Below are 12299 nucleotides of genomic sequence, written 5' to 3'. Positions count from 1 at the left end.
CTAGTTACTCAACATACTCAGGTGTCTGTGCCCCCATCAGGCAGGATCTGTGTCTCTGGGTGTTTCTGTAAATTCCAGTAGAGTGGCAGATAGAAATGCCCAACTGTGGTGCAGACAGGATCTCATAAGCCATGTGTCCCCACTAACTCTTTATACAGCCCCTAGCAGTTTACCCAGCCTCTCAAAAGACTTTTTCCCTGTTTCTAATGTCAGCTTCCTGATAGACAGCCCATGGCCTTTGCATGGCCAGTTCCTGATCAACATTGCTGTCCCCCTGATACATTCCCCAAGACATCTTCACAGCTGAAGTACAGCCCTTCTCTAAGTCTCATTTGTCATGTGCTCTGGTTTGCTCCCCTCAGCCTTAAGGACAAGTGGAAAATCAAGTTCATTGTACTTGCCAGCCAGAGAAACATGCAGATCTCAATCCACCAAGTATCTGAGCTCATTTCTCTGCTTTGTGTTTCCTCCCCACCATATAGTGATTTTGGAGGCAAATAATCTCAAAGATTTCAGACTGAATCTTTCCTTTCTTGTGCACTAAGGTATCATCTTTCTCGGTAAAGAAAATACAGTTCCCTTGGCAAGTAACAGTCAGAGGTGCCTTTTCAGATTATGCCCATCAATCAATCTATTTTCAGCACCTTGGAGCACAAGATTTAAAATAAGTATGATTCAGACTGGAGTTTGTAATTTCCCAAGTTGGTTTTAATATGAGGGCAGAAAAATGCAAAGAAACCAAACAAGCCCCACACTGAAAATGGAGCCTGAATTCTAACGTGAACATGAACAGTAAGCCTCCATCAGCAATAGAATCTATAATAAAACTTGATATATGCAAGCCTCCTGACCCACTGTAAAAATCAATCAGCTTCAATGTATTCAAAAGTAGCAGAGATGTCAGAGAAATAGAGAATGACAAATTGTTCACGGAAGCTTATCACATCTGTTTCAGTGGCACTGCATAGCTTTCTGCTTGAAATACAGGTTTATGAAAAATATTTCCATGGAAGCTTATTACCATTTTCAGAACTCAAGGCATGGGTTTGTTTCTGTAGTACTTCTCAGGAAACAGAGTCTCAGGAGAGGAAAATAAAGAGAAAGCTCATCTCCAGCCCAGTGGCACAGGAGGACATCTACCTTTTGGGTTACCCAGTCTCTGCATGCCCTTGCCTGGAACAAAATGCAGGTCTCTAAACTTGGGATGGCCCAGGGCAGGAGGTGGCTGTGGAAACTCATGTCTTCAGATTATTTCATACCACTAATTGATCCTGCACAGCCTGCTATCATACAAATCCCTTCCTTGCACTATGAGTTTCCAAACAGCTTCCTCTCTGTGGTCTCCAGCTGTGGAGCAGAACTCGCTTGGGGTTACTGGGAGCTGTATGGAATTCTTCTGTTTGCAAGTGAGAGGTGTCCATATGTATCAGACAAAACAGAAGAAAAGCTGAGTCAGATTACCTCTGCTTATTGTCTATAAACAGAAACCCTGTGTTTTTCCTTCATCTCCAGGAGAGCTATAGTTGGTGTTGTGGAACCAGTCCCTCACGATGAAACCTACTGCGACCCTGCTGCACTGTTTCATGTGGCCAATGATTACTCCTTCATAAGGTACTGTAGTGCTTAATTCATTACTTAGGTTTTGTCTACAGAACAAGCCCCAACTACCGAAAATATCTGCTGGAGCGTCTCAGGACTCAGTCTCATTTCATTTAAAGCCCAGACTGAAGGCAGCTGATTTCAATGGGAGTGTTTCTCTGCACATCAGGGGTTGTTCCATAATAATCTCTGAGCACTGAGGAGGCTGCTGACCTTCTTGCTGAACAGAAAAGTTTCATGCTGCCATCAAACCAGCAGGAGCACTTCCGTATGAGGTGTTTGCCTCCTGGGGAATCGCTGTGCCCCATGTCACTTGGGCCATGAACATGCAGCCCTGGATGTCTGCTGTGTCCCAGCCACCTCCTTTTAGAGGGCTTACAGCAGAGAACTGGACCTCAAAAACGTCACTCTCTCCTGATTTATGTGGCAACAAACAGACTTGGGGCTCTTCTAGTCCATTTGATCTTGGTATTTTGCTAAATTTGAGTTAGCTTAGCCTATAAATACCAGCTGGCCTCTCCCTGCAGTGCAGGCTCCCAAACAGGAGTGACAGCTGATGCAGCTGAGCTTTCCAAAGGCCAAAGGCTTGCAGGTTTCCTTGACAGACAACTAATAAAACCTGTGCCTCCCTTTTCCTTGCCCTTCCTTTAGGTATTACACCCGCACCATCTATCAGTTCCAGTTTCAGGAGGCACTTTGCAAGGAAGCTAACCACACTGGCCCTCTTCACAAATGTGACATTACCAACTCCACTGCAGCTGGGGAGAAACTCAGGTAACGAAGCAAATATCTCACATGAAATAAATCAGAGTATAACAAAGCTTTTGGAGTAAATGAGGTTGCATCAAGAATAAACCTAGCTTGGGAATTTACCCTATACCTGCTCAATTCATTTTGATGAGTTGACTGAATTTATGTACACTTAGGTTCTAAACATCAAAGGTTTAATTACTTGTTTGTGGGAATAAAATATTTTTTATTAATAGGAATAATGGAAGACAAGAGTGAATTCAGAAGCCAAGAAGAACACTTTTGTATCGATCACAGAGTGGTTTTTTTGTCTAGATACAACATGGCAATAACATATTACTTCTTGCTCCACATATACAGTAAATTGCTGTCATTAGGAAGATCCAAGCCCTGGACTGAAGCATTGGAAAGTGTAACAGGAGAAAAATACATGAATGCAACTCCCTTGCTCCACTACTTTGAACCTTTATATGAGTGGCTGAAGAAAAACAATTCTGGCAGATTCATTGGCTGGAAAACAGATTGGGCTCCATGTACGTATGGCTTGTGGGTGATTTAAGGACACTAGTTATTTTTCACTGCCCTTGATTAGCAAAGTCTCTCTCTCATGTAGCTGTTGGAGGCTATTTTCCCTGGAAGAGAAGGGTTATGGGAAATAAACACTGAGCTGCAAGTTTTATTCACATGAAAACAGACTGGCTTCCTCATGGCCAGAGATGGAGAAGTCAGCAGTGTGCTTATCAGAGCCCCACCCAGTTCTCAGGAAAGGAGATTTCATTTTTTTCATAATGGCAGCACTCAAGAGTGTGGGATGGCACTACAGAAGGAAGAAACATTCAAAAGCTTGGTCTTTTGTGGTGCTTCCCTGAAAGCAGTGTACTTGTATTGCAGAGCTGGGAGCCACTGGTCCTGGGAACCAGGTGTAGGGACAAACCAGTACAAAAAAATTACTGCTATGCTTTTTGCTGACGTGTTAGTCAAAGAGCTCAGGGGAAGAAAATGGAGGAGACTGTGGAAAAATGCATTTTTCAGCTTATTGTGACACTGAGTGATGAACCAGCCAGGTTTTATTTGTGTAATCATTGCCAGTACTGGAGAGCACTGTAATGCTTACAGCCCTGTACCAGTCTCTGATAGTGGGATTCACCTAACCAGGCACCAGCATCTGCATCTAAGCTGCTCATTCCCAGTGGTGGGAGAGAGGAATTTTCCTTCTACTTGCTACAAAACCAGACTTGGGAACTGACAGCTCAGATGAGTGTGTTTGCAGTAGGGGTGACTGAGAGGAAACAAATCAGCCCCACCAAGCTCTCCAAGGGGAGCAAGGGAACCTGTAAGGTAACTTTGGCCTCCTCAGAATTTCCCAGGAGCAGACTTTTTGTTGCTGCAGCTCTAACATGGTCCTTGTTTCTTTTTAAACCAGATTCTAACGATGCCATCAAAGTGCGCATCAGCCTGAAGTCAGCTCTGGGTGACAAGGCGGTGAGTGTGTTTGTCCTGGGGCACTCTTCCTTTTGCTTGGGCAACAGAGGTGTTGTGATAATGGCTCAGAAAATGAGTAAGGGTATGGCTGACCTTTGTGGCTGAAGGGTGGCATCAGCTCAGGTGAAGGATTATCACATAAAAAATCTCTTTTCTAAGTTTGTGGTCAAGGCTCCCTCTAGAATCAGGGGAGGAACTTCTCCAGGGAATGAGCCCACCCATTTTAGAAAAGGCACCTCAGCTAGATGAGTTGTTCTGTAGAGATACCAATTATGATTTTTCCCCTCCTCCAGAACAGGCCTGGAGGGCTAGCATAGAGGAACCTGTGTACTGTAAATGGCTGTATTTCCCCCGGATTTGTAGATGTGTCCACATAAAACTTCTACCTGATTTCTTCTAATTGCCATTATCATGGCTATGGTGGCTGCCTTCAGAAGTTATTAGAGCAGCTAACTTCATATTTAAAAGCAGGCTGATGGATCCCACTCTCTGTCCTTAAATGCTCTTGATTTCAATCTGAAACACATCTGTTAGCATTTCTCTGTAGATTTTTGTTTGGCTGTTTACAGTAGTATTTCCAGGCCCTGATATATTCAGCTGCCTCCCTGCCCTCCAACCCTGATGCAGAGACAGCTTTGTTATTGAGATTGCAGGGGACAGAGCAGTGCAGCTGCTTCTGTTTCAGATGAGGAGAAGGGCTTTCATTCCCAAGAGCTTGTCTGCTTTCCCCAATTATACCAGCTGGTCCAATAAAATGTATTACAGCAATGAAAAAAATCTCATCAAAGCCGAAGATGGCTTTTACGATTTTAAACAGAGCATTGGCTTAGCCCATCTGCTTAACCCAGGCTGAAAATTCACTCCTTATTCTAACTCTTCCTCTTTATGCTAATCTCATGGAGGCAGTGTAGAAGGTTTAAGTGTAGACACTTCATTTCTGTTAATAGCCATTTTCACCTTGCAGGACATTAGTAATTTTCCAAGTATGTCATTTAAACCTGCATGTTGGAGCCGATAGCACTAGCAAGGACACAAACCACAGGCTCATTTTTCATATGAATGATGCTCTTGCTTCTATCACTCACTCTCTCACACGCAAGCCCCACTGAATTTTATTGCTTCCTAGACTGCCTAGTCGAGTTAGATACAATTCAAAACTGATATCAACAGCATGAAAAGGTTCCATATTACAAGACGTTTATTAGTCATTATGGTTAATGTTTAGCTTAATATCATTTTTATGCTTGCCTTTAGCCATCATAGTCTTTTGTTGTGCAATTGAGCAGCTGTAAAACAATCTCATATGGATTACTTAATTTGAATTATTGTATGGACAGTAGGTTCCTAAGCTCTGAAGAGCAACCATACATTTTCCTCTCATAACCAGTTCACATCACCAGCTTGCAAGAAAACTTTTCTTTCTGGTTGCTTTCTGCCTCCCCACAAATTTCCCTTTTTGCTGAGCCCCCAGGGATGCGGCTGAATGCTGGTATGGCAGCAGCAGGTAATGGTACATGCATGAACTGGCATAGAGAAAAGGCAGGGGGAATCTTGGGCAGGAATCTCAGCCCAGCTACACAGAGCAATGTGTTTTAGGTGCTTTGCACGACTCAGTGCACAGAAGCTGTGGGTCCAGTGCAACTGTTTGTTTAAGGTGTATTTTAAATTGCTTTGCACTGACCAAGAGCACAAAGCACTCTGAGTATGCCAGCAAAGTTTTGCACTAGTGCTGGTTATCTCTGGAGAGAGCAGGCAGGGAAAGATTCCAGTTCTTGGGCTCAGGTACAGCTGTGCTGAGGCACAGCTGCAGCTCTCACAGGCTCCCAGCCCTGACTCAGCCCTGCCTCTTACCACAGGGACGGTTCAATAGCCCCAAGCTCTGGCAAATTAAGCATCCAGACTCTCGGATGGGCTCCACGCCAGCTGTATCAGAGCGTGCACTGCCGCAATTACCCTGCTAATTGTTTTCAGGATGATGAGATTAGAGCTGCAGCCGCAGCATCCCTGGATCACCAGTGCAGCTGATGAGGCTGAAACATCCCCAGCTCTGCTTCAGCTGGGGCTTTATTAAAAGTCCCCACACAAGGGAAGTTGTACAAGATCCCCACTGAATCCTTGGGGTTAAATAAACGGTTCCAGCCGTTTCTAGCCACTTGAAATCTGGACCTGTCTCCAAACATTAATTCAAAATTCTCCACCAGGTCAATGCCTTATGTGTGATCACATTGTAAAGGGCTGTCACACAAGACAATGTTAGGGAACCAAGAGCTGTCAGCCTGCAGGCGTTTAGATGTATTTTACAATGAAAAATCCTGTTTGAATCAGAGGCCACACTTACATTGTCTTTCAAATCACATATGGGATCTTGGAGTGAGCACGCTGTAACAGAGCAGAGATGCTTGGCAGAGTTCATGTCCCTCTGAAAGCTTCTGTAACATAGCATAAGGTGGGTGGCTGAGATGCCTGGGGAAGCCTTGTGGGCAGTCATGACTCAAACACACATCAGAAGCCAGCCAGGTACTTCCCATCCACACAGCCAGTGGATAATAAATACTATTATATTTAGAAAGGCAATTGAGAGGTACAGTGGCAATTAAAATACATTAGAATGAAAAAGAAAATATAAGCTAAAGAAATGAATAATTGATCAAAAAGTTAACATGCTAAGCACAGAAAGCATCAGTAGCGGAATCAAGCTCAATTAGATCCTGATAAAAATAATAATAATAATAATAATAAAAGCAGCACAGTAAGCCTAAAGATGTTGGGCATAAATAGAAAATTGAGAAACCCCAACAACAGCCTCTCAGCTGTGATGGTGAACAGTGCCAGCTGCCGGAGGCAGCAGCAGTAACAAGAAAAGCTGCTTCAGTGCAGGGCTGTGCAAGCAGCAGAAAGCCAGAGGCATTTTCCTTGCAAAGGGGACTCAGCCTTTCCTGCTGGGAACAGCCAGGGCTGGCACAGCCCCTGCCCTCCAAATGCCCTGGGGACTGCTCCGACTGCCATGGCTTTGGGTACCTGTTCTGAACGGATAGCAGTGGGTTCTTTCTGCCCTTTCCTCCCCTTTATTAACAGAATCAGGGCTCTTTAGGTTGTGAGGGACCTTTAAAGATCAGCTAGCCCAACCCCACTGCAATAAGCAGGGATATCTTCAGCTAGATCAAGTTGCTGTAAGACTCACCCAGCCTGGTCTGCAATGCTTCCAGAAACTCAGTATCCACCACCTCTCTGGGCAACCTGTTCCAATGCCTCACTGCCTTCAAAGCAAAGAATTTCTTCTAATCTAAATCAACTCTCTTTTAGACTAAAACTATTACTCCTTGTCCCATTGCAACAGACCCAGCTAAACAGTTTATCCCTGGCTTCCTCATAGATATTAATACATCTCTCTTATTTTACATGAGTGTCAAGAGGTATACACATTTGAAAAATGAAGCTGGGTTTTATAAAGCCTGTTAAAACAGAGCTGCCTTCCACCACACGTTCCTGAATAATACTCAAGAAAGTCAGGAGCTGACTTTCTATCACTGACAGCATTTATAGGCCTTCCTGCCCAGGTACCATAAACACAATCAAATCTATGCCTGAGGGGAATAAAAAGATATTGCCACAGAGTTCAGCTGGAGATTTTCCCTTCGTGCACACATGCTATTTCACAACAGACCAGGCTGCTTTATCACCTCCTGTGGTGTTTTTTGCCCCCTGTACAGCTCTTGGTTCTTGCCCCAGAGAAGCTGGTTTTGTCTTCCACTGTGAATAACTTTGGACTCATAAGGCAGGCCAGGAGAAGCCTGCACACAGACAATACATTTTTTTATATCATCTATCTATTCTTCAGGGGAAAAGAAACAAATATGTGCTTGCTGAAGTATTGATGCAAAGAGTTTTTTACCAAAACAGACCCCAAACAAAAATCTCAGCTCATCAAGCAAATAAATTAGCCACCTTCACACAACAACTCTACCACAAAGATTTTCCTCCCTAGTAGAACAGGTCTGCAAATAAAATTATGTGATTAAAACAAGATCTAAATAATGAAATCTGTAAACTTCCATGAGAATGCACAATATTTAGTAGGAATAGCCTTGCTGATGCCTTTTCTCCCGGTAAGGCAAGGAGGTGTGCTGGCACTGCAGCATCTTCAGCAGTCCCATATAAAGGTGCCAGAGATTGCAGAGGGACAGCATGATGTCTGGCAGCAGGGATACCTCCTTGGTTATTCTCTGGGCACAGTGCCCAGATTAACAGATTTAAAGGGTTTGGGTTGGTTTCTGATGTGCTATCATGGCACAAATAAATAATACTGAAGAGTGTGCCAAGCATTACAGTTGCTATTTCTTTTGAGAAGGATTTTTTAATGTCTCTGATTTCTTGCTGTCTGAGGAATTTCTCTTGTGCTGTTTCTGCAGTATGAATGGAATGACAACGAGCTCTTCTTGTTCAAGTCATCCATCGCCTATGCCATGAGAAGATACTTCGCAGACAAGAAGAAACAGAAAGTTGACTTCCAGTGAGTGGATTGCTTAATTGTGCCAGCTATGCCTGCATTGCTTCTGCTTGGCTAATGGCATGAATTGGTGGGATTAATTGTGCCTTCTGTCAAATGTAAGGTGACAGAAACAATGTCAAACATCAGCTGTTTGTAAAAGGCAAGATGCCAGCTTGGATGTAGGATATCTTTCCCCTCAAGAGCCTGAAGTTTAGGAATAACGTGCTAAAGTTAGGTGAGAAGCCTTTGTCTCCCACAACTTATCAGTGATGGAGATGAACCATGACAATTTGTGCCCAACACGTATATGAGAATATCAGGGAAGGTACACTGATTAGAAAGAAACATTTCTAGCAATGTACGTGTATCATACTGAATATCCAAGAGGTTTGGGGCCAAGGAAAGACAAACATTTTGACTATAAAGCATTAGAATCTGGTAGAGACTTACTAATCTTATCTAGGTTCAGTTACAAGCATACAGTCTTTCACCTGAAAGTGATTTTGGTAAGAAAAACAATCCTTTTGATTAGGTATCTTCAGTAATGTTCCGAAACTATCTGCTCAAGCTGTTAGATATTACTTTACAGAACATCAGTTATATAATATCTAGAATCTAATAAGGAAGAAAGCTTTGTTTTTTCCACTTTGTACTTCATATATCACCTCTTCATGAGACCAACCCCAAATGCTCTCTGTTCTGCAAGTGATTATGTGCTGTGGAAAATTACACCAAGACTTAGGTATGAGGAAGACTCTCTCCAGCTCCTGATAAGTTACAAATTAGCACATAGAAAAAGGAATTCTGGCAGGAAAATTGATTTAGCTTCCCAGCTGATTTCACTAGAAAGCATTCCCCCAGGGTAAACTAAATCTGTGGCAATGCCAATCAAACACAACTATTCACTTGCCCGAATTCAAAGCTAATGTCATCTCAACAATGAAAATAACTTTTTTCTTCTCTTTCTCCTTCAGAATTACAGACATTCATGTTGGGGAACAGACACAAAGGATCTCCTTCTACATCACTGTCAGCATGCCGGGTAATGTCACTGATACTGTGCCCAGATATGATGTGGAAGAGGCCATCAGGTGAGAATTTGCTCTCTGGGGGAAAAAAAAACCAAAAACAATCAACCAACTAGCCAGATGAAATGCTGGAAGGGAAAGCAGTGCTTAGGCCAGCTGAGGCAGAAGCAGTGACAAGAAAGTAAGTTCTGCAGTTAAAATGGAAATAGTGGGATGAGAGATACTAGGATGAAAACTATTATGACAGAAAGAAAACAGTCCATCTATCAGATGGTATCCTGGACAACAACCAGAGTAAAATGCTTCAGGCCACTTGTAAAATTGCCAAAGCACATCTCATTGCATCATACCTTGCCAGCAGATCTAATTGCTCAAACCTTAACAAGAATTATTTTATATCCTGAAATATGGAATACAGTAATAATGTGTGCATGCACACATGTGTTCTTCCTCTCATTTTTGAAAAGTCAGTGCAAGAATTATTGTTAACAAGGACTCCAGAATAATGGTGTACTAGAAAGACAGCCAGATGTATTTGATCATATACAAGAGGTCAGAGCAGGAGCTAGTTTCCCACTTACAGGTCAATGAACAGATCTTTTATAGCATGGTGTGACACCATTGTAAGTCATTGCTATAAAAATGATAAGTAAAACTGCAACTCTGCAGGAGATCATGGGTAATGTGCAGTGGGAAATGAAGAAGGCACAAATCTAGAAGCAGCATCAACATGAGATGAGGTTGAAGAAGCAGTGAGATAAATTGGTGATCTAAGGGAGAAGAATATGGCTGTGAGTCACTCTCAGGTTAGCACTCAATAGCAGATGTGGAAGTTTAAGGAAAAATAAGGCACAGATGATACACCAGGGAAAGGGTTTCCAGGGCAGTGAGAAACACACTAATCAAAATTGTGTAAGATTGTAGGAGGGAAACATGTAAGATGTCAAAGCTGAGGTTTTATGTGGCATAACTAAGAAACTTTTCAATAGACAAGAAATGGTAAAGAGAATGGAGGACAAAATACAAAGAGAGAAGGAGATCAGAAGGTTCCTTTAATAAATGTTAAGACTATGTTTAAGAGTCCATACAGTGTCTGAATATGTCACTTAAGCTGCAATAGGTTAAGTGTTTATGTTCCTGTGGTTGTCACTTACATGCCAGAAGGAATATGGGTTTAGCAGTACCTCCTCCACAGCCTTTTCAACTGAGCAGTTCAGGGGAAGCTTGGCATGCTGGAGATTTATATAACAGCTGAAAACTTCCTTTCCTTCCAATAAACGTGTGAAACTCTTTGAATTTGCATTTGATGGCAGGTGGTCTCGAGGACGAATCAATGAGGCTTTCAGACTGGATGATAATACCCTGGAGTTTGTGGGAATAGTTCCAACCCTGGCTCCACCTTACGAACCACCAGTAACCATCTGGTTAATTGTGTTTGGGGTGGTCATTGGTCTGGTTGTCGTTGGTGCTATTGCCTTGATCATCACTGGGCTAAGAGATCGCAAAAAGTGAGTAATATTTTTAGATATGATGATCACAACTACTGGAAGATGTCCCAAAAATCCTGATGATTTTTACAAATTAGGCTTCAGTTTACCTGAAGCAAGTAAAGGAATGAAAGCCTGCTATCCCTTTCCCATCAGTAGTGATAGCTATCTCACTGTTTCAGTACATGACAGCTTTGGCTGTCATGCAATTTCCCCATCACCACCAGTTCAATCACTGCTTTGGCCACAGGGAGCTGCAGGGTGCCACCCCTGCTGCGGGAAGAGGGATGTCCTGCTGGGAACATGGTGCCTTCTCCAGCAGCAGTTGCCCACATTCATCAGCACCTACCTGCAGTTTTCTGTGATCTTGCTGTACAGTTTTCCTTGACTATTACTGCATTAACAAGTACAGCTTGGTTGGTTTTTCTATGTCCCTCCACTAACAGGGTTTCTAAGAACATAGCAGATTTGCTACAGTACTTCTTAAACATAACTGCATTTCTTTAATATAAATATTTCCAGTTAAACACAGTATTATTTACAGTCAGGGATTCTGGGGATGCAGAAGGACATGAACAGAACAGAGACCTTCTAATATAAAATGAATTTTTGTTACAGGAGAGCAAGAGAAAGCAGAGCTGAAGCAGGATCAAATAATGAAGTGAACCCTTATGGTGAAGAGGGAAGAAGCAACCTGGGCTTTGAGCCAGGTGAAGAGACACAAACATCATTTTAAAAGGTGTGGGTATACTAAGGGCTTCTGGCTTTTTTTCATTTCACTTTTAACAACACTGCCTCACAAAGGAGAAAAACAGTATGGATGTATGGATGTTATCAAACAATGGCTTCTGGTTGACCATTAATCTACTGGTTCATGGCCAAAGCAACTAAATCTGCTGTCTGTGTGGTAACTAGAAAACATGCGTGGCTTTTGTATGAATTATGTGCATAACATTACACACCATTTGTGCTGCTTTTCATATATGTGCTGCATCCAACTTCTGTTTCCTGTGTAAAGAGGTACAAAAACCTGGAAGTGTACAGTTGTATACAGACCCCAAGACACACATAAAAATAACTGATGTACTCCTGAAGAACATCTTGATCTTTCCAGATGGAGACCTCAAAAGTGTTTCTAAAGACAGTGATGAAAAACCCTTGACTATCAGAAGAACCTTAGTGATAAAGAACTCAATTTGATATAACTGCAATTTTTGCACCTTCAATAAATCTGTATCAATGTAAAATGGATACTGGATGAAGACTAACAAGCACTGAAAGTGTATTAGAAAATTGTAAGTTATTTTTCTAACTGTTTGGTTGATAAGTATTGTAGAGATGAACCAGCCCATGCTCCCTAAAAAAAAAAATAATAAAAAAAAATATATATTTTATGTTGACATTAAAAATGGAAACTTAACTTCCTTATTACTAAATGTTTTAAGTGGTTTTGGTTATTTTTCC

General features: G+C 42.2%; 1 protein-coding gene across 1 annotated transcript in view; it reads left to right on the top strand.

Moving 5' to 3' along the window:
- Positions 1–11585, top strand: part of ACE2 (angiotensin converting enzyme 2) — a 28542-nt gene extending 16957 nt beyond the window's left edge. Inside the window, exons 13-20 of the mRNA XM_033051740.1 lie at positions 1513–1611; positions 2251–2373; positions 2710–2882; positions 3773–3831; positions 8241–8341; positions 9295–9411; positions 10662–10856; positions 11454–11585. Coding sequence (XP_032907631.1) covers positions 1513–1611; positions 2251–2373; positions 2710–2882; positions 3773–3831; positions 8241–8341; positions 9295–9411; positions 10662–10856; positions 11454–11571 — 985 coding nt within the window. The 3' untranslated portion in view covers positions 11572–11585. The remainder of the gene's footprint in view (positions 1–1512; positions 1612–2250; positions 2374–2709; positions 2883–3772; positions 3832–8240; positions 8342–9294; positions 9412–10661; positions 10857–11453) is intronic.
- Positions 11586–12299: the final 714 nt, after the last annotated feature.

The sequence above is a fragment of the Catharus ustulatus genome, chromosome 2, assembly GCF_009819885.2.
Source record: "Catharus ustulatus isolate bCatUst1 chromosome 2, bCatUst1.pri.v2, whole genome shotgun sequence".
NCBI classification, from domain to species: Eukaryota; Metazoa; Chordata; class Aves; order Passeriformes; family Turdidae; genus Catharus; species Catharus ustulatus.
This window is presented reverse-complemented; position numbering and strand designations above follow the sequence as displayed.